Below are 21,790 nucleotides of genomic sequence, written 5' to 3' on the forward strand. Positions count from 1 at the left end.
CTACTTGGGCATCATTTTTTACAGGTCGTGGGTGACGTTTCACACGTGGCTGAACACTTCCTGTTTCCTTAAATAACGTAACTATCCTGTGAACGGTCCGGATACTTGGATGATATCGTCCAGGATACCGAGCAGAATAAATAGCATACGTCCGTTGGGCATTTTGATCACAATAGCCATACATCTACACGATATCGACCTTTTCCGCAATTGGTATACGGTCAATTTTAACGCGGGTAATGAATCACGAAGTAAATACCGTCCGCACTGGCGGAATGTTACGTGATACCACGTACTTATACGTTTGTCGCTATTACAGCGTCATCTATCACAAAACGAAAAAAGGGTCCAACTAAAACATTAATATTTACGCACTACAAGAATATTTAATAAAAAATGGGGGTTCCTATTTAAAAAATAACGAAGTTGATATCCGTTTGACCTATGGCAGCGCCATCTGGTTTCCCCTTTCAAGCTAGACAAGTTTCGTTCTTTGTAGTTTTTTCGTTTGATGCTTATTTCGTGAGATATTTGACCCGGTCACTATCAATGGACCACCCTGTATACTGATAATCGGTGTGAACGGCAGCATATCTACAGCAACTCTATGAAATGACTATACCAAAGAAGGAGTTTTGATTTTTTCACCATTTTTGCAGAAAAAAATGTTATTTTAAAAATACATGTGAGGTATTTTACTCACTATCTCCAATAATAGCAGGAATCTTGCTTTGTGTTCTTGTGTAATGTTTCACCAACTCTCTTTTACACTTTTTCATGTTAAAGTTGTGTATTTCATTTTAATCAATTGTATCCCAGAGCTTAATCCCGAAATAGGCAGCTATTGAAATATTGTCAAGCTTGCACTTTGCAGAAGGATGTACTGAATTGTAATACTAAACTGCATATTGGAATAATATGAAATACCTACTTTGTCTCTACTGTCCCACACCGTTCAGCATCAAGTATTGATTATCTGACTTTTTCAATATTACTCTGGTTAAAAGTATTTTTAGAAACACAAAGACTCAATCATTTTCTTTTTACTTACACTGAATTGAAGAGGTAAGCCCTTCCTTGGCTGCCCTGGAAGGACTGCAACAGAAATAATTTGTCCAAGTCAAGCCAGTTAAATCATATTTGCTGTCTATAAAAGTGATAAATAAATCACCTTTTCATGACACACACTTTACAGAAACAAAGCTTTGTAGCAACACCTTTCTACTCTACCACTGTAGAAATGCTGTTATTGAAAACTTAACTCCTTGTTTGGAAATTATAGGATTAACTTATTCAGTGTAGTAGTACTTAACATTTGCATTCATTTGCCTGAAGTTTCAACATATAATTACACATTGTCAGTGAACCGTTTGATAAATGACACCACTCAACAACACAGTGACAATGCAAACAGGAAGTAAAGAAGAATGAATTATAATGCTCTAATTTACTTGAACCGAAGTAACAGTCTGCAGTTCACCAGGGATTATTTAAGATAGAAATAAACAGTTTAAATAAGACAAAAACTGAGTGCTTCAGGAAGAATTCTTTGTTGTAAATTCCCCTACACAGCCGTGTCACAGATTACAATGCCCCTCTCCCTCGAGGTTTGAGTCCTCCCTCAGTTTTGTGTGTGTGTGTGTGTGTGTGTGTGTGTGTGTGTGTGTGTGTGTTGTGTTGTGTTCTTATCATAAGTTAGTTTAAGTACTGTGTAACTCTAGGGACCGATGACCTCAGCACTTTGGTCCCTTATGAATTCACAAACATTTGAACATTTTTTTTTATAATCCACATAAATTGCAATCAAGGATCTAAGAGTGAGACTGCAAAGTGATTTAATGATTGTGATTCTATCTTGACAGTCCCTTTAGCATAACAGATATCACACAAAGTTGGTTACATATATTTAATACCACTAGAGAAGAAAATTGCACACCCAAACACCCCATACAAAGAGACGAACATCACATCAGAATAGTCACATAAGAACTTTAGATGTATTCGTGGAAGAACATTGAAACTACTCTACAAATTTTATCTGTGCCAGATCCAGACTCAAAAGTGGGTCCCTGATTTCTACAAATGAAGCATTTAAAACTTATGGCCTGGTCCAACACTTCATTCTGTATCCCTCCTAATGTTTTCCTATTCTTATAAAGATCTTGGTAGACTAGTACTCTGGGCGAAAGGATTCCGTATTTAGCTATTGTCTTGAAGTTGTTTACTGCACTGATCAATCAAACCTCGCCATTTGTGTCATTGCACACAAAAAGAACATGAAGGAATTATCCGAATGGGACAGAAATCAGTAGATGGGGTGCACTTGTACAGACAAACAAATGATTACAATTTCAGAAAAATTGGAAAATTTATTAAAGAGAAAGAGCTTCCTTTATTGAGGAAGTCAATAATGCACTGCTGCACCTCTGATCCTTATGCAAGCAGTTAATCAGCAAGACACTGATTGATAAGAGTTGTTGGATGTTCTCAAGAGAGATATTGTGCCAAATTCTGTCCAATTCATATGTTAGGTTATCAAAATCCTGAGCTAGCTGGAAGGCCTTGCTCATAATGCTCCAAACATTCCACTTCAACCAAGTCAATGTCGAGAAAGCGTCCATTGGTGTAGGGAGAAATTTGGTTGGGGTCAGCAACAATGGCCCACAGTGATGTTCTCTGATGAATCCTTCTTCACTGTGGTAAATGATTCTAGCCACCAGTTAGTGAGTTAGTGTGGAGACATTGTGGACAGGCATTATACACAATGGTTGAACACTGCTGCATAGCTTTGCGCAAGGTATCGTTGCAGCACAGTCACATTGCATGGAGATTACTCTGGATGATGTCCATCTGCTTAGGGGTGCAGTAGGCTCAGACTGTTTGTTGATGACAATGCCCACTCACACAGGACTGCTGCGGTATCCAACACACTTGAAAGTAAAGATACTGAACATATGGAATGGTCTGCGTACTACCCAGAACTAAACCCTATAGCACATGCCTAGGATGCTCTGGCCAGACATATTTCTCAACGAATACCCCGTCCCCGAACCATGCAAGAACTGATAACCACGTTGAGAGGAGTGGGACAATATCCCCCAAGCTAACAGTTTTGTTGCCAGGATGACAAGCAATGTATTAACTACAGCTAATACAAATTTCTGTTTTGCTTTCTTCATACTTTCTATATTTATCAGTTATCTTTGTTAGCAAATTTTCATCGTATGTTCTCACACACTCACATAAATATTTCCGAATAGTTTCACCATGGTCTACCATGTTACTGCTCGAGGCAAATGGAATAGATTACTTCAGTGATATTTTCTTTTCTTCTGCTTTCTTTGAAGCAGCACAGTTGTTTGATGCTTACGTATCAGTTTCTAGGGCCTGCATGACCTCTACTTTCTAAGATGCTGTATTTCTTGCATAATTTAGCCTGATAAGCCTCTCTGTTCTTAAATAAATTCACATAATGTACATTTCTCAGTTCCTACTGGGAGAATTAGTTTTTAGATTCTTATCTATGTCTATAGTTGGGACGACGTTCCTTGCTTTATTTCTTTGTTTGTTGTCCTCGGTGGCCCAGTACTTGCTGAAAAATGGGTTGTGGAAGTAGAATACTGACTACTTTAAATGATGTAGCTAGCAGGTGCACACAGTTATATGGCCAGTGCAATTTTTGCTTGACCGAGTAGCACATTACAAAACGTGCCAGGAAAGGGAGTAAATAATCTCACAATGGTTTGTGATATGCCTAGCACAGAAAAGATCATAGTAGTGTCTTGGTGTTTAAGGAGAACCAGAAGTCTACTGTAATTTGTCTCTATAAATAATGTTCCGTGGCTTGCCATTTTCTGCATCTATGAAGAGATTTCTGGCTCTAAATACAAGTAAGCAGTCAACATTGAGCAGCCTGTGTGAAAAACATGGGGTGCCCAGATGAATAACTGCCACTTTTAACATTTATCCTTCTTTTGTGTCGGGTGCTCAACTGCGCAGTCATCAGTGCCTGCACAAAGTCCCAATTTCTATGCAGTCCAATTTTTACAAAACCCGATCGAGCCACTGTCAAGAAGGATGAGGACAACACAAACACCCAGTTCCCAGGCATAGAAAATCTGGGAATCAAGCCCGGTACCCCATGATCTAGAGGCAGCAATGCTAGCCACTAGACCACAAGATGCGGACAACATATTTCCTTGAATCTTATTTAAATGATCCCGATAGTTATCACAACACAATACACTTCCGAAACATTCTACGTGCTGCGAAATATTTTCATGCGCATAAATCACGTTGTTACGAAATTTAGTGACGCTTTTGTCCTACAGGAATATTTCTGTTGTCCTATATTTACGTACGTGTTTATTTCATTTGTCAAAACAACTGAAAACTAATTTCTTCTCTAAACTGAATGCATTCATTTGATAGTTAACATTTATAAAATTTTTAGTCACGCTGACCATACAAGGGGAACATGGAATTATTTCTTCTTCTTCTTCTTCTTCTTCTTCATAAAAGGTAGCCTATGTGTTAATTCAAGATACAGGCTCTCTCAATGCCAAAGTTCATCTTAATCTGTCCAGATATTTCAGCGGGCCTGTGCAACAAACATACTCAAACACAAACTCTCTCATTTATAATATATTCGTCCAATACTGAATCTCAAATACTTTTTTCATTTGCACGATCATACCCCAACAGAATTTCTTTAAGAATTGTTCCATTAATTTAAAAATATGGCTATGTTACCACAGGAGGCTAAAAAATATTCTTAACACTAGATCTGTGTACTATGTGCATAGCCGTTTCTACATCTGGATGAAATTTGAAGGGCTGCCCTTATTACAAAACAGTCGGCAGAGGTCCCCCCTCCCCTGCCCCTTCCTGGTGCGGCTTCATGTCAGGGCTAAATTATCTGTGTTCGGAAACACCACGATTGACAGTCGGAAGGCTCACGAGACCGCAGCAGCCGTGTCGCTCAGCCGCGGGCGTCTGCACCCGCAGTCCTGGGTTCGATGCGGCTGCGCTATCGACCAGGGTGCAGTGCGCCACAGCCCGAGCGCGCCGCTGTTCCCCAGCCATTAGCGCAGCAGGGCCAGAAATAGCGCCGCTCTGGCGGAAGCAGTTAAGAAAAGTATCTGCTAGACCCCGCGAAACCTTGGCGAGCTGCCGCGACTCCCTGCTGGATTCTCTCTATCGCCATCTGCCGAACTGTCAATTGTCAGTGTCTGGCCCCATCTGGGTCATGTGCACTCACCAGGGCCGTATTGTCGTTTTACAGACTCCACGGCTAAATCTGGGGATGAAGTCCTAAGGCGGGATATTTTGTGCTAATTAACTACCAAAACAAACAAAAAATTAGAGAACTTTTCAAATTAAACACCTACAACGCATCATTTACGGCTTAATATTTAGTTGTAAAAATTTTTTACAGTACAACATACGATTTGATGAATTAATGATTTTTATAATAATTGAAATCATGAAGTATTCAGAACGATATATGAACATCATTATGAAACACAAATTAGTGGTAAGACGGGTAATTGTAAGTAATTTACAGGGGCAGATGTGGACTCGAGGTAGAAAATTAAGGAGATGTAAGCTGGCTAAACTAAAAGAACCAGACGTTTTCGGGAATTTCAGAGGGAGCATTTGGCAACGCTGGAGTGAAACACGGGAAGGGGTTATGATAGAAGGCGAATGGTTAGCTTTGACAGATGAAATTTTGACGGAAGGTAGGATCGCATAAGTAGAAAGACAAGGCGTAGTAGAAATCCCTTGTAACGCAGAAGATATTGAATTTAACCGGCAAAATGAGAAAATATAAAAATGAAGCAAGCAAAAGGAAATATAGACGACTTAAAAAATGGGACGAACACAAAGTGTAAGTTGGGAATGTAGGAACACGGAAGGCCATACTCATCCTACGATTCACCCTACGAGACAGATTCAAGAAAGGCAAACATAAGTTTATAGTATTTGTAAATTTAATAAAAGCTGGACTACAGTCTTTGAAATTTTAAACGTAGTAGGGATAAAACATAGGTAGCGGAAGCTTATTTTTACATCTTGTACAGAAACCACTTTGCAGTTGAGAGTCGAAGGGAATGAAACGGAGTTGGGAAGGAAGTGTTGTAGCTTATTCGCAATGCTGTTCTGTCTGTACATAGAACAAATTGTGAAGGAAATGAAGATGTTATTTGGAAAGGGAATTAAAGCTCAGGGAGAAGAAACAAGAACTTTGAAGTTTGCCAGTGACGTTGTAATTCTGTATGAGACAATAAAGGACTTTCATGAGCAATTGAACGGAACAGGTGGTGTCTTGAAAAGGTATTATAAAGTAAACACAAACAAAGGTAAAACAAGTGTAATGGTGTGTAGTCCAATTAAATAAGGTGATGCTCGGAGGAATATATTATGAAATGAGACACGGAAGTAGTTTCGCTATTTGGGTAAGAAAATTAATGTTGATGGGCGAATTAGAGAGAATGTAAAATGCAGGTGTCAATTGAAGAAAAGCGTTTCTGAAACGGGGACGCTTTTTGTGCTGGTAATTGTGTGGAGTGCGACTTTGTATGGAAATGAAGTGCGGACGATAAGCAGTTCAAACAAGGTGAGAATAAAAGTGCTTGCAATGTGCTGCTACAGAAGAATGATTAGGATTATTTAGATGGGTAGATCGAGTAACAAATGAAGAGGTACTGAATCGAATTGGGAAAGAAAGATATTTATGATAGAAGTTGACTAGAAGAATGGATCGGTTGTAGGACACATCCTGAGGCATCAAGGAATTATAAATTAGGTAACTGAGGGAAGCCTGGGGTAATAACTGTAGAGGGAGATCAAGGCTTGAATAATGCAAGCAGGTCCAAGTGGGTGTAAGTTACGGTAGTTACGCAGAGATGAAGACGCTTGCGCAGGACAGAACAGCGTGGAGAGCTGCAACACACGTCTTCAGATTTGAAACTACAACAACAAAACAAAAGCCAATATTTTTTTTCAAAAATGGGATTGAAGTCCTTCCAGAGTTTGATACTTCAATTAAAAAATAGTATGTTGCAAACTTAAAGTTCGTTAAGCAAACGCAAGACAATAAGAGGAAAGTATCAATCAAATTTTACCGGTATTTAATTTAAATATAAAACTTTCCCCATATAACTAGCCTGAAAATGAACGTTTTAAATAATCTTATTGGCTAATTGGTTTGCGCGTACAATTCATTCTAATAAAACTATATGACATATCTTCGTAACGCAGTTGTCTCATCGCTTTGAATACCGGGCGAAGCCAAAACTTCAAACCTAAATTCTAGCAAAAAGGTTGAAAGCGTTTTCTTTGTCAGTTTCATAGTTTTGAAAATGACCTTTTTCAAATGCTATTTGTGATCGATCAAAAGTGTCAGGCACACTTACAGCTATCACGATCTTAGAACAGACTTTCACTTGTTATGGGTACTGACTTTAAAGACGTGAAGTATGTAAGAAATCATTGGTTTTCCAAGAAATCGAACGCATTTCAAACTGCCAGAATTCCATTCCCTCTTCTTTTAAAATTCCTTTGCCATTTTACCAATTGAAGTACCATATCTTTCGCTGAGCTCCACTGGGAATACGATGCTAGGGATCGCGAGATATAAAAAGTGAATGCTGAATTGATTCGTATCACATTTCCGCTGAAAAATTCAACAGAAGAAGCCAATACAGAATAATGGCGTTTTCGTTTGTTAAAAATCTTGAGGGGGCCCGCAATGTAGTACTAAAAAAAGTTTTCTTCTTTCTAGGTTGCAGGCTTGAGATAGCCTGCGTCTAACTAAACGCAGCCGTGGTTCTAACAAATTGCAATCGGTATGTGAGGCGGCAGGGCAGGAAGTAACGACCTACTGCGCATTCCCGCCGTGCAGACTGATGTCTGGCTCCTGTCCAAGGTCGAGTGGTTTCCTCGACGTTTTGTTTCACAGTTTGTGCTTGCCAGTTGAAACATTTTACTATTGTGCTTTCTATGACTAAAATAAACTGTATCTTACAAAGTCCCGCAGACTGCGAGGATAGAGGTGTTCAAGAGCTTGGTGTAGGGGAGGGGAGAGGTGCGGGGGAGGAGGGTGGAGAGGGCGGAGGGGAAAGGGGGAGGTCGCGGAGAAGGGTGATGGCGCTGGAGAAAGAAAAGGAAATGAAGGCAGCAACAGTTCATGCCAGTTTCGCGGTGTATGACGAAATAAACAACTCATGCAAGTTTCGCGGTGAATGACGAAGTACTCTGTCCCGTCGGAGGTTAGAGTCCTCCCTCGGGCGTGCGTGTGCGTGTGCGTGTGCGTGTGTGTGTGTGTGTGTGTGTGTGTGTGTGTGTGTGTGTGTGTGTTTTGTCCTTAGCGTAAGTGAGTTTTAGTTAGATTAAGTGGTGAGTAAGCCTAGGGACAATGACCTCAGCAGTTTCGTCCCGCAGTACTTTACCACAAGATCCCTACCACGAAGTACAATGTGCGACGAAAAAGGTGAAGCATCCACAAGACATGGTCGGATTTCAGTGTAACATCGTACACGTACACGCCATCGCCGTTTAAGTAAATGATTTGGAGTTGCAATTGTTTGTGTAAAGTAGTACAGCTAGTAGAGTTCATTAGTACTATCCATGTTTAGTGTTGTTGCCCGTCCTGATGGGGGTATATGGGACGTGAACAGAGTCACATGTTCAGTGAGCTCCGTAAAGAAAGCGGAGATGCCTCGTATTCCACTGAGACAAGGTTATCTGCATTGTGGGTCTCCATTCAGCCAGATGGCCGAATCGTACAACATACCGATTTGTGAGACAGCGCCCCGATGTTAGACAGCGTGAGAACATCGCAGCAGGTATAGTCGTCCTCAAGGTTCCAGCTGACTAAGTCTGCTACCACAGGATTGCGGTATTGTGCACCATGCACATCGTAACCCTTTCACATCCCCGCCCGCCGTCCTAGAATGAGTAATGGGCTCCCTTGAACATTCTGTCATACTGAACCATCGGTCGCAGATTAGCAGCAGCCGGAATAGGGAATTATCCTGCCATGGGCTGGCTGCCGTCAACAACTCCTGTGTCTGGAGTGGTGCTATGACTGGGAAGGACGGAATGCTGATGAATGGCTTTCCACTGAGTTCGGCGATTAATCACAGGTCCGCACGACCCCAGATAACCGTCGTCGGTGGGCGTGGCTGTGATCTAGGAGGATTTCCCCTTCTTCCAATGTTTTGAAGAGGCACAGTGTAGGACATGTCTTCAGGTCAGGGAAGTTCGACGGTGCAACAGTGTATAGCAGGCATCCTGATCCTCGCTTGTTACCTCTCTTCCGATTGTATCGTGCTGCCATTTTCAACAGGACAATGATCATCCACGCGTGGCACTTGTGCTTATGATCTATCTGCCTGAGATTGAAGCAGACCTGTGGTCAACAAGATCCCCAGATCTGTCCCCGATAACTCTGACGTCATCTCCATAGCAGGCCCAGTATTCAGGATAACAGAACTAGCCTCAGGAGAGGATAGACCAGCTTTATGACACCTTTCCCAACTGAATCAGCGCATGTGTTATAGTGGAAGATTACGGAAGGTAAAGCTTCCCTACTGGATGTACACCATCACTAAAATGGTCAGCGAGAGCTTATCATAAACTGAGAAAAACACATCCACTATTGAAGGTGAACCATCACTGTTTCGGCTAAGGAAAATGTATAGCAGCATTTTCTCCACTACTGAAGGTGTACCATCTCTGTTCCCGATTTATTAAGGGCGCGCCCAGCATTACTATCACGTATCAGCATGAAAGTAGTTGTCAGCTCGTTATTGTTATGTTACACAGCAGTGCAGTTATGGTTGACAGTAGTGCAGTTACGGTTCAAATCAGTGCAGCTATGGTTGAATCAGTGAAGTCCTACGAAGGAAAAGGGCTGTACTGTGAGAGTTCGAGTTCCAGACTTCGATAGAGAAAGAGGAGATGCCAGGTAGACCTTGAGTGTCGTCCTCGAGAGAACGACCGGTGGCTTCCACTGAATCGGGCCGAGAGATGGTGTGCTGAGCCCACTATACGCACGGTAATACATTGTTTGTTTTTAAATAATTGTGGAAGGGACGATACGATATGCCACTGCGGCTACAACATGTTGTTTCAGGTCCAGGTTCAGTACTTGCCCTCTAAGAATAATCTCAGAGGAGAAAGTTCCAGCAGAGAAAACTGAGGACAGCTGCGACGTCTCAGTCTATGGGCAGCGGCCAGGGATTCTTCAGGTGCAACTGCCAGCAAAAATGTCAGATTCTGAGATGCTTTTGCAAAAACAAAAACGTGTTATGAAACTCCAACTGTCATGGCGCACGTCCTTCCTGTAATAAATGAATTTTGCATAATATGAATATGTTTTCAAACTACAGGTGATAAAGGCAACTTTTGAAGTGCGACTGTTTTGCTATTACAGCCATGGTTCACATTCCTTACCTCTTCGCAGTGACGGTATACATTCACTAGTGACAGTGCACTATCCCTAGTCAGTGTGTATTGTTTTACAGAACTGTTACCTGTAACCCAGTTTCACTACATGGGCCAGTGAAGGTGCACTTTCACCAGTGATGCTATACTCTCCCTGAAACTTCCACTTCCACTATAACACATCTCATACTACCAAAATCTTTGTAAGTTTGAAGCCATTTTCTAATATTATTAACCATCTTCTGAACCTGTGCACTTTCATTTATTTTCCTCCTCCCCTTCTACGTGGTTCACTTTTTTCGTCATATAGTGTAGTTTTGAAGATGAAACCTGCAGAAATGAACCAGTAACTAAAATAAGTATACGGCTATACACTAACAAACGAAAGAAATAGGAGAGAATGGTTTGAAATGTTCAACAAGGGGCGAATAAATGCCTGTGACGAAACTCTAAACACGTTGCGTTCCCTGGAAACTAAGTGACGAACACGAAAACCAGAGATTGGTTGCAGCAGTGACATTTTTATGCAGCATCACACAGATGGTACCGTCTTTCATTATAAAATTGCTGCTAGTGACCAGTCAGAGTTGCACTGCAGGAACGAATCTGGGATTGAACTGTGGGGGTCACAGTTTGCTACTTTCTCCTCCTCCTCTGAAGTATAATTAGCTTTCACTCCCGCTTTTGACGTGTCGCGGTTGCTTAGTGTTTTATTAAAAGATGTTTTAATATAATATTACTTTGTTCCCTTAATACACAGTACATTGCTTAAGCATAAGTTTTAGAATAATAATTTAGGCGATACAAAATCGAAGTGTGCACTCAGCACCACGAGTATTTCACTTATAGAAGACAACACGGCAATCAGACTTTTGTAATTTTTTTATGTTTATGGTACGTCCTCAAGTTCGAAATTTAAATATCAATCAGCCTAACCAAGTGGATGCAACTTTCAGCAATTACCGAGAAAATTGACATTGTGGTTTTATGAGTATCTTTAACGTGTTTAAATAAGACAGATTTTTCGTTAGACAGCGTGTCTGTGTGGAAGAAGCTGCCACGTGGCCCCAATATGGCGGCTTCATAACGTAGACTGTTGTTCAGATCTTTTCGCAGATAACTTGAATGCAGACATACTTGTCGCAATACAGTCCAAAGTGCCGAGCTTAACAGTCAGATACCAACTATTTTAAATTACGGTGTGGTTCAACAGCTCTATTAAGGAAAAGAAGAGTCAAAGACGCTACAGAAGTAGCGTCGCTCCTATTGAGACGACATGGTCGAAGGAGATATACAGCTGGCTGGAAGCTGCACTCAGCAGCTGGTCAAAAGTAATAGCATACCTACTGGCGGACATTATTTTCTACTTTAAGCCTAAGTGTGGGATAGCAAGGAGACTACATAGCCAAGTCCGAATACTGCTGATCACACGGTGTACCTGCTGCCGGGCAGCCTGCGGCGGAACTCACCGCACTCCCTCCCTGCCCCTACCCCTCCCCCTTGGCGAGCTTCTCCCCCCCCCTCCCTCCCCAGAACACGGCTAGGAGGGGCCGGGTGCATCTCCCGCACCACTGTCGCGCCGTTGCGGGAACACAAAGCACCATTGGAGACGCGCCAGCAGCAGAGAACGGAGCCCAGACGGGCTACGCTATCCACGCGATACCGGCTCCCGTCTTCGCTTCCGCAACAACACTAGTGCTCTCCAACGGCAGAGCTACGTAACCACCACTGCACTATTCGCTACTGCAACAAGGCGGTGTCTGATACCGACACCTGATCAACAGTACAGATTTCGACGGCGGGTTTATCGTAAAACCTATACAATACTTACTTGAAAGGTGTATCGCGTAGCTCCTCCGCTGTGATGTTACAAGACACACGAGAAAAAGTTCTACTGCGCGGTGCACGTCAAACTGTCGCCATGATCAGCCTTGTCTTTGCGGCGATCTAGAGGGTGTATCAAAAATAACCATCCGTTATTGGATATATGTGCGTGAACAACGTACTGTTGGACAGAGCATACTCTCGAGTTTTACATGGTTCCCGCTAGGTAGCAGCAGTCTTCGCACACTTCAGTTATAATAAAAATAGTGACTGGAAACAGAAAGCGTTGTGTGCTACGTTTTGCGCAGAGCGGGTCACTAGAAACTGTTCAGGATTACTTTCGTACTAGGTATGGTTTGGATCCTCCTACATCACAGGGCATTAGACGATGGCACGAACAATTCCGAGAAATAGGCCGTCCCCAGTGTGTGACACAGACGTCGAACGCATCGGCCATAGATTCACATAAGAGTCCGCAGAAACCCGTTCGCCGTGAAGCTCGACAGCTCAACATCTCCCCGATGTCCGTCTGGCGTGTGTTGCGTCGACGTTCCCACATGAAACCATGCAAAATTCAGCTACTGCAAGCTCTTTGTGGATGTGGCAAATAACGTGTAGAGTTCTGTAATTTCGTACTTGGCAAGACGAGGCAACATTCTACACCGCTGGCCATTAAAATTGCTACACCGAGAAGAAATGCAGATAATAAACGGGTATTCATTGGACAAATATATTATACTAGAACTCACCTGTGATTACATTTCCACGCAATTTGGGTGCATAGATCCTAAGAAATAAGTACCCAGAACCACCACCTCTGGCCTTAATAACGGCCTTCATACGCCTGCACATTGAGTCAAACACAGCTTGGATTGCGTGTATAGGTGCAACTGCCCATGCAGCTTCAACACGATACCACAGTTCATCAAGAGTAGTGACTGGCGTATTCTGACGGACCAGTTGCTCGGCCCCCATTGACCAGACTTTTCAATTGGTGAGAGATCTGGAGAATGTGCTGGCCAGGGCAGCAGTCGAACATTTTCTATATCCAGAAAGGCCCGTACAGGCCCTGCAACATGCGATCGTGCATTATCTTGCTGAAATGTAGGGATTCTCAGGGATGAAATGAAGGGTAGAGCCACGGGTCGTAACACATCTGAAATGTAACGTCCACTGTTCAAAGTGCCGTCATTGCGAACGAGAGGTGACCGAGACGTGTAATCAATGACACCCCACACCATCACGCCGGGTGACACGCCAGTATGTCGATGACGAATACACGCTTCCAATGTGCGTTCACCGCGATGTCGCCAAACACGGATGCGACCATAGTGATGCTGTAAACAGAACCTGGATTCATCCAAAAAAATGATGTTTCGCCATTCGTGCACCCAGGTTCGTCGTTGAGTACACCATCGCAGGCGCTCCTGACTGTGATGCAGCGTCAAGGGTAACCGCAGCCATGGTCTCCGAGCTGATAATCCATGCTGTCGCAAACGTCGTCGAACTGTTCGTGCAGATGGTTGTTGTCTTGCAAACGTCCCCATCTGTTGACTCAGGGATCGAGACGTGGTTGCACGATCCGTTACAGTCATGCGGATAAGATGCCTGTCATCTCGACTGCTAGTGATACGAGGCCGTTGGGATCCAGCACGATGTTCCGTATTACCCTCCTGAACCCACCGATTCCATATTCTGCTAACAGTCATTGGATCTCGACCAACGCGAGCAGCAATGTCGCGATACGATAAACCGCAATCGCGATAGGCTACAATCCGACCTCTATCAAAGTCGGAAACGTGATGGTACGCGTTTCTCCTCCTTACACGAGGCATCACAACAACGTTTCACCGGGCAACGCCGGTCAACTGCTGTTTGTGTATGAGAAATCGGTTGGAAACTTTCCTCATGTCAGCACGTTGTAGGTGTCGCCACCGGCGCCAACCTTGTGTGAATGCTCTGAAAAGCTATCATTTGCATATCACAGCATCTTCTCCCTGTCGGTTACAGGTCGCGTCTGTAGCACGTGATCTTCGTGGTGTAGCAATTTTAATGGGCAGTAGTGTATTTAAATGGAAAGGTGAACAGTCATAATGTGAGAATACAGCGTACCGAACGATCACATGAAGTTGTACAACATGAGAGACACTCTCCAAAATATAATGTGTTTCGTGTAATTTCACGGGAAAAAGTGTACTGTCCATTTTTCTTTGCCGAAAAAGCTGTTACACGACGCACATATCTGGATATGCTTGAGAACTTTCTTTTGCCACAGTTGGAGACTGATTCAAACGACTTCATTCATTAACAGGACGGTGCACCGCCACACTGGCATCTGGAAGTGCGGGAATTTTTTAATAAAAGAATTACTGAACAAAGGATCGGTCGAACTGGACCGAACGATTCAACCGCAGGTTACTGGCCTCCAAGGTCACTGGACCTGACTGCATGTGACTATTTCTTGTGGGAGTTTATAAAAGACTCTGTTTATGTGACTCCGTAACCAACAAATAATGAATGAAAGACATCGCATAATAGCAGCTGTGAAAGCTTAACTCAAGATATACTCGCTGCAGTGTGGGAACAATTTGAATATCGCATTGAAATATCCCGTGAATCTCAAAGGGGGCATATAGAACACCTAGGAAAAGGTATGCTAATGAAATTCTCTCAAGCTTCCGTCGGTGTCAAGTAGTTTAAAATCCACTAGCTTTCGGCCGAGTGCTCCTCGGCCATCGTCAAGGAGTGACTGTCGAATGGTTACTGCTACCATCCTTATATAGCGATGTTGCCTTAAGTGACGTCAATGACGCTCTCTGCAGCGCCATGTATAGTAATATTTTCGTTGCGCCCGCTTCGACCTTCCGGTGGTCGGGCTCCAAGCTGTCTTTATCGAGGGTGTTGTCATAAATTTTTACCTCGATCGCTTCCTTTACACGTTATCTCAGAAACATTAGTCCGCTGTAATAAGCGACGTCTCGTGGAATGCAGTACGGCTTCCGCTTTCTAGAGCATGTTTTGTTGCCACAGAGGCGAAAACATCTCTCGTATTCTACAAAGCGCTGTTCAAAAATACGCGCGGTCTGTCCGACATAAAATTGTCCACACCCACACGGTACTGTATATACTCTCGGCGTTTGAGGCCTATATTAGCTGTTGAACTTTTTGCTGGAGCCCGAAAGACAACAGCCGCCAGATTCCGCTAGCCATTAATCAAAAGAAACGTAAACAGGAGCCCCCTGACGGGCACACTAGGTTTGCGTTTTTGCCTCACTGTGTCCCAGTGATAGGCTCCTGAAGAGGCACAGAATCGATCCGTTCTTCAGGACTCCTGCAAAAATTCGCCAATTAATGAGACTTGTGAGACGAAATAGGCCTCAGAATTTTAACAGGCACAACTTTTTCCGGGTCTAGGCCTCCGCTAGACTGATCTATGAATTGCAATCTTCAGCGAAATGCATCCATTTTTTACCGGGTGTTCGTAATAACATCAAACCATCTTCCACTAGGTCGTCTTCTCTGTCTTCTTTAACCTATTATTATGGTTTTCAGTATAAGAACAACGGACAAAAATTAATCACGCCGGGAGCTATCGCGCTGACATCACGCAACACTTCCTCTGACCTTGAAAATGCGCTCATCTCGAAGAGTAAGAATGTCTTCATGAGTCTTTAGGTACGTTATATTCAGTTGAAGCCGCTCACTAAAGGCTGCATTCAATAGAGCCACTACACTGAATGTTGGCTACTGTGTTTCACCCGCTGTACCAAACAGTCCCAGACGTTTTATTTCGATCCACACACGGTGTCAGTATGTTGCGAAAAGCACCGCGCGGAAATGCTATTTTTCAGGGGCTCATGTCTCAGGTTTCATTGACCACAGAGAAGAAGTGGCAAGTGTTTTGGATAGCCCTTCGCCTAGCGACCATTAGTATTAGACTTGCAAGAAGAACTGGCACAGTGTAGCTATCCTTGAGCACAGAGTCAAAATTTCAACAGTACACATTTTCTCCAGCGCACGCACATTGGGCAGATCAGTTGGTCCTTTTGCATTAGGTGTTCGTTAAGGTGGACCTTAGACGGTTCATGGGCGGTTCCTGAGAAAATCCGAAAAACCGTGATTTTTGGGTACGAAAAGAGGAGGAAATAAAAAGAGAAGTGGAAGAGGAGATGGACATAAATGAGCGGTAGGTGCAAGAGATGGACGGAGAGGGGCGGAGGAGATGGACAAAGAGAGAGACGGGCTAGTGGAATAAATACATACCTGGGCAACGCCGAGTACTCAGGTAACTATTTTGTAACGACTGTAGACCTCTACTTCAATCTTCTCTCAGCTCTTGGAATCCAATAACGGAACGTGAATGGTTCATCAGCCATCCAATCGACCGGCTCCACGTTCCGCCCACAACAATTTTTCAATTTAAATTTATCAAAAGTAATTCCTGGACGTTTCTAATATTTTGCTTACTTCATTTTGCTATTCATCTAGATACTGTAATGAACTGCCCTAATCGGGATATTCATCAGAAGATTCTACGACATCATAGTAAAACGGTGTTATTTTCTTTTCGATTTGTTTATTATTCTGTTAATTAGCTGCATCATCGCTATTTCAAAACATACTTTATTAAATTCTTCCAGTCACAACCCGCTTCCAGTCTTACTTTTCCTAACACATTTCACTTTCAGACGCCACCGAAGTACAGCACTTCTCCGCTACGGAGCGAAAATTCATTCTGGGAACAGTCCCTGAAGTTGTGTGTAAATCGTTTCTTTACTATGTCATTTAATCCAGGAGTGTTAGTCCCACAGGGTATGCAGTAGAACTTCTATGAAGTCTGGAAGGTAGGAAATGAGGTACCGGTAATGGCGGAAGTAAAGCTGTGAGGGCGGATCGAGAAACTCCACAATAAATATGATAAACGTAGGTCAGATTTACTACCATATTGGAAATTTTTCCCTGACCATACACCTGTCTGACTTATGAGACACTTCACATTTTTTCCTCCCCAAATTCTAAGGCACTGAAATAGGGAATTTATGAACTATTTGTCAATGCAATACTGGAGTTGTAAATCTCGTCTAGGAACCAGATATGAACCAACAGTGTTCAATTATCTGTGTGTCATTCTCGAGACAGGTTAAGAAAGGAAAACGACGATGAACACCACGCGTTAGTCAGAAACATAATTACCTGACGGAATAAGACAGCTAGGAAAATCACTATAAGTTACTAAAAAAATAAGACTTAAAATGCAGTCGTACTTTGAGATCACATATGCTAAAGCAACAGAGACAAGTCATTCTTTGGTGTAACTTCGTGTTTTTTTAAAATATTATTATTATTATTTTAGCTGTAGGAGAAAGAAATGATATGTTTTGTTATCTAATGTTTAATTTCATATGTTTGCAGCCTTAATTATAAAAAATTGGATAGATCAGTTTCACCTACAAAAATTTGAGGTAATCATTCGTACACTTGTTGTTGTTGTTGTCTTCAGTCCTGAGACTGGTTTAATGCAGCTCTCCAAGCTACTCTATCCTGTGCAAGCTTCTTCATCTCCATTCGTACACTAACATAAATATTATTTGTTAATTTCCTTGTAATGCACGTGAAATTCGTAATTTAGTAAGAAACTTCAAACCTGTAGCAATTATTGCAATTCCTCTGTTTCATTTCTCTAATTTACTTCTAAAAGCAGTTCAGTAACTATTAAAGATGGCAAAAATAAGATGTTCAACACGGATAACTAAAAAAAAGTATGCGCTTCAAAAAAATTCCTTGAATACGAAGTGTTCACTGCTGTAGTCATTCCAGTTTCCTGCAAGGAATTTATCAGTAGAAGATGAGGATTCTGCCAAGGAGCATGTGAAGTAATATCAGAAGTGCTCCTTACATCCAACGTACATTTTCGTCTTTCCTGAGGTGCAGCGAAATTATTTAAAGAGCGGGAGTCAGTGGCGCTCCGGTCCGGTCTAATTTTACACTCAGGGCCCCACGTCGGGCGTGGAATTCCACCCACGACCGCAGGCAGTGTGGCGAGCCTTCCCAGAACGCGCTCGGATGCCACGGCGGCTGCGCTCTGACACTGCGGAACCGTAGCATGTCTACCAAGGTGGACGTCGGACGTCTCCGCGCTAAAGGTTTCAGAACAACCGCGTATTTAATCTAAAGGAAGGAACAATGACATTAATACTACTATTTTTTCCGTCCACAGCTACATTTACGGAGTCTCAGATAAGGTGTTTTTCCAGTAACCTATAAAATAATAAATGAAAGGAATATTCATTTAGATAGGTAAAACGAAAGAAACGTTACTCCCTCTCTGCAGACATATACACTACTGGCCATAAAAATTGCTACATCAAGAAGAAATGCAGACGATAAACGAGTAATCAATGGACAAATATACTAGAACTGACTTGTGATAACATTTTCACGTAAATTGGGTGCATAGTTCCTCAGAAATCAGTACCCAGAACAACCACCTCTGGCCGTAATAACGGCCTTGATACGCCTGGGCATTGAGTCAGATAGAGCTTGGATGGCGTCTACAGGTACAGCTGTCCATGCAGCTCCAACACGATACCACAGTTCATCAAGAGGCGTATTGCGACGAGCCAATTGCTCGGCCACCACTGGCCAGGCGTTTTCAATTGGTGAGAGATCTGGAGAACGTGCTGGCCAGGGCAGCAGTCCAACAGTTTCTGTATCCAGAAAGGCCCGTACAGGACCTGCAACATGCGGTCGTGCATTATCCTGCTGAAATGTAGGGTTTCGCAGGGATCGAATGAAGGGCAGAGCCACGGGTCGTAACACATCTGAAATGTAACGTCCACTGTTCAAAGTGCCGTCAATGCGAACAAGAGGCGACCGAGACGTGTAACCATTGGCACCCCATACCATCACGCTGGGTGATACGCCAGCATGGCGATGACGAATACACGCTTCCAATGTGCGTTCACCGCGATGTCGCCAAACACGGATGCGACCATCGTGATGCTGTAAACAGAACCTGGATTCATCCCAAAAAATGACGTTTTGCCATTCGTGCACCCAGGTTCGTCGTTGAGTACACCAGCGCAGGTGCTCCTGTCTGTGATGCACCGTCGAGGGTAACCGCAGCCATGGTCTCCGAGCTGACAGTCCATGCTGCTGCAAACGACGTCGAACTGTTCGTACAGATGGTTGTTGTCTTGCAAACGTCCCCATCTGTTGACTCAGGGATCGAGACGTGGCTGCACGATCCGTTACAGCCATGCGGATAAGATGCCTGTCATCTCGACTGCTAGTGATACGATGCCGTTGGGATCCAGCACGATGTTGCGTATTACCCTCCTGAACCCACCGATTCCGTATTCTGCCAGCAGTCATTGGATCTCGACGAACGCGAGCAGCAATGTCAAGATAGGCTACAATATGACCTTTATCAAAGTCGGAAACGTGATGGTAGGCATTTCTTCTCCTTACACGAGGCATCACAACAACGTTTCACCAGGCAACGCCGGTCAACTGCTGTTTGTGTATGAGAAATCGGTTGGAAACTTTCCTGATGTCAGCACGTTGTGGGTGTCGCCACCGGCGCCAACCTTGTCTGAAGTCTCTGAAAAGCTAATCATTTACATATCACAGCATCTTTTCCTGTCGGTTACATTTCGCGTCTGTAACACGTCATCTTCATGGTGTAGCAATTTTAATGGCCAGTAGTGTATCTTCGGAAACAAAACAATATAGTTTTTATCATGTAGCTGATGTATTTAACCCAAGTGTGCACAAACCAAGGAAGCGGGAAACGTTCAAAATTTAGGCCGTGTATGAAACACAGTGTCAATAACTGGTTGCGTTCAGATGGATGGTGTGGGGGCGAAACGCTTACTTAAGTGAGGCAATCAGGAGAGTTCACAGGTCAATGAATGCACAACGCAATGTTTGTTGTACACGACCTCCGGAAGAGATGTAAAGTTGCCGATCACCGAGCGCCACGCCGTCTAGAGCGCTAAGTGAGTAATTTGTTGTTTCGGTTTCTCTGTCACAGAAAGAGCCCTTAAACACCCCCACAAAAACCTGCTGGTGTAAAAACAGATGACAATGGGGACCTAATTTCCAGAATGAATCTTCATTCTGCAGCGGAGTGTGCGCTGATGTGAAACTTCCTGGCAGATTAAAACTGTGTGAAGGACCGAGATTCGAACTCGGGACCTTTGGCTTTCGCGAGCAAGTGCTCTACCACAGGGCGTGAGTCGTGCTAGGGGAACTCAGTTTGTAGAGCACTTGCCCGCGAAAGACAGAAGTCCCAAGTTCGAGTCTCGGTCCGGCAAACAGTTTTAGTCTGCCAGGATGTTTCGGGACCTAATTTGTTATTCCGTTCTTGCAGAAGACTGCAGGGGAATGGACCACTGTGCTGCATCCACATACGGTCTGCGATGACTAGATTGTAAGTCCCCAACATTTTGCGGCCCAGTGCCCGTTTTCGAAGAAAAAACTACTGAGCGCCCCCACCCATTTTTCCAGAGAAAGGAAATGCGAGCTTACGTCTGCTGTAAACAGTTGCGGGGTAATTTTCTATGAATGTTTGTGTGGAGGCTCATCGTTGACCTTAATAACCTTCGCGAAAAAAATACCATCGGAGCAGAAAGGTTCACGTATTTGAAGTGCTATAATGTTAAATGAGCCACTGATAAAACAGATAACTTCCTTTACTTTATGTCTATAGTCACAAATTTTGTTTCGGTTTATAATGGCCATCTACAGATCTGTTTTATAAAAACATATCGAAGTATATAGGAGCCATAGTGGCATCGTCAAATGTTAAACACAAAATCAGCGCCATCATCGTCAAATATACAGAAATAACAGCACATGCAAGAGTCATCTTGTCAGCAGCACCACTCTTCAAAACAGTGTTTTGCATCTGCTATTATTTATATACATTAGACGATGTTGGCGCTGATTTTGTGTTTAACATTTGACGCTGCGCTATGGCTCCACTATATTAGGACATGTTTTTATAAAACAGATCTGAAGATCGTCATTATAGACCAAAACCGGTAGTCCGATGACAAAAAAATTTGTTGACATATACGTGAAGTAAAGGAAATTTATTCTATATTCGGGTCACTGGCCAATTCGCGACCATGTAGCAGCTTGTGAAACAGATACCTTCTCTATTCTGCACGAATGTTGGTCTTGCCAAGAGCCACTGCAGACTGGTACAGGGTGGCGCACGCAAAACCGGCCCCGACTACTGACGAATTGTTGCCCACCACGGGCAGATACAACAACAAATAGTTAACTTGTAATAATTCGATAGTAAAGAAATAACAAATACCTTGATATAAAGATCCGTATTTATTGAACACATCTCGTCTTTTACAGTACATTACAATAAGTGCTGAAAATGACCTCCTTGTGCTTCACAATGCACTTTCGAGCGCCTTAAAATATTGATAAACACTTTGCGCAACCCTGCCGCATCAGTTCTCAAAATTTCATTACGAATACTGTCCTTGAAGTC

The 21,790-nt window shown here is 43.1% G+C and overlaps 1 protein-coding gene across 2 annotated transcripts in view; it reads right to left on the minus strand.

The window, feature by feature from the left end:
* The window catches only part of LOC126336741 (protein yippee-like 2), a 566,443-nt gene that overhangs the window by 9,627 nt on the left and 535,026 nt on the right, over nucleotides 1-21,790 (minus strand). For both annotated transcript variants that reach the window (XM_050000740.1, XM_050000749.1), the window contains exon 5: nucleotides 1,052-1,095. In XM_050000740.1, the coding sequence (XP_049856697.1) occupies nucleotides 1,052-1,095 (44 nt within the window). The remainder of the gene's footprint in view (nucleotides 1-1,051; nucleotides 1,096-21,790) is intronic.

The sequence above is a fragment of the Schistocerca gregaria genome, chromosome 1, assembly GCF_023897955.1.
Source record: "Schistocerca gregaria isolate iqSchGreg1 chromosome 1, iqSchGreg1.2, whole genome shotgun sequence".
Taxonomy (NCBI): domain Eukaryota; kingdom Metazoa; phylum Arthropoda; class Insecta; order Orthoptera; family Acrididae; genus Schistocerca; species Schistocerca gregaria.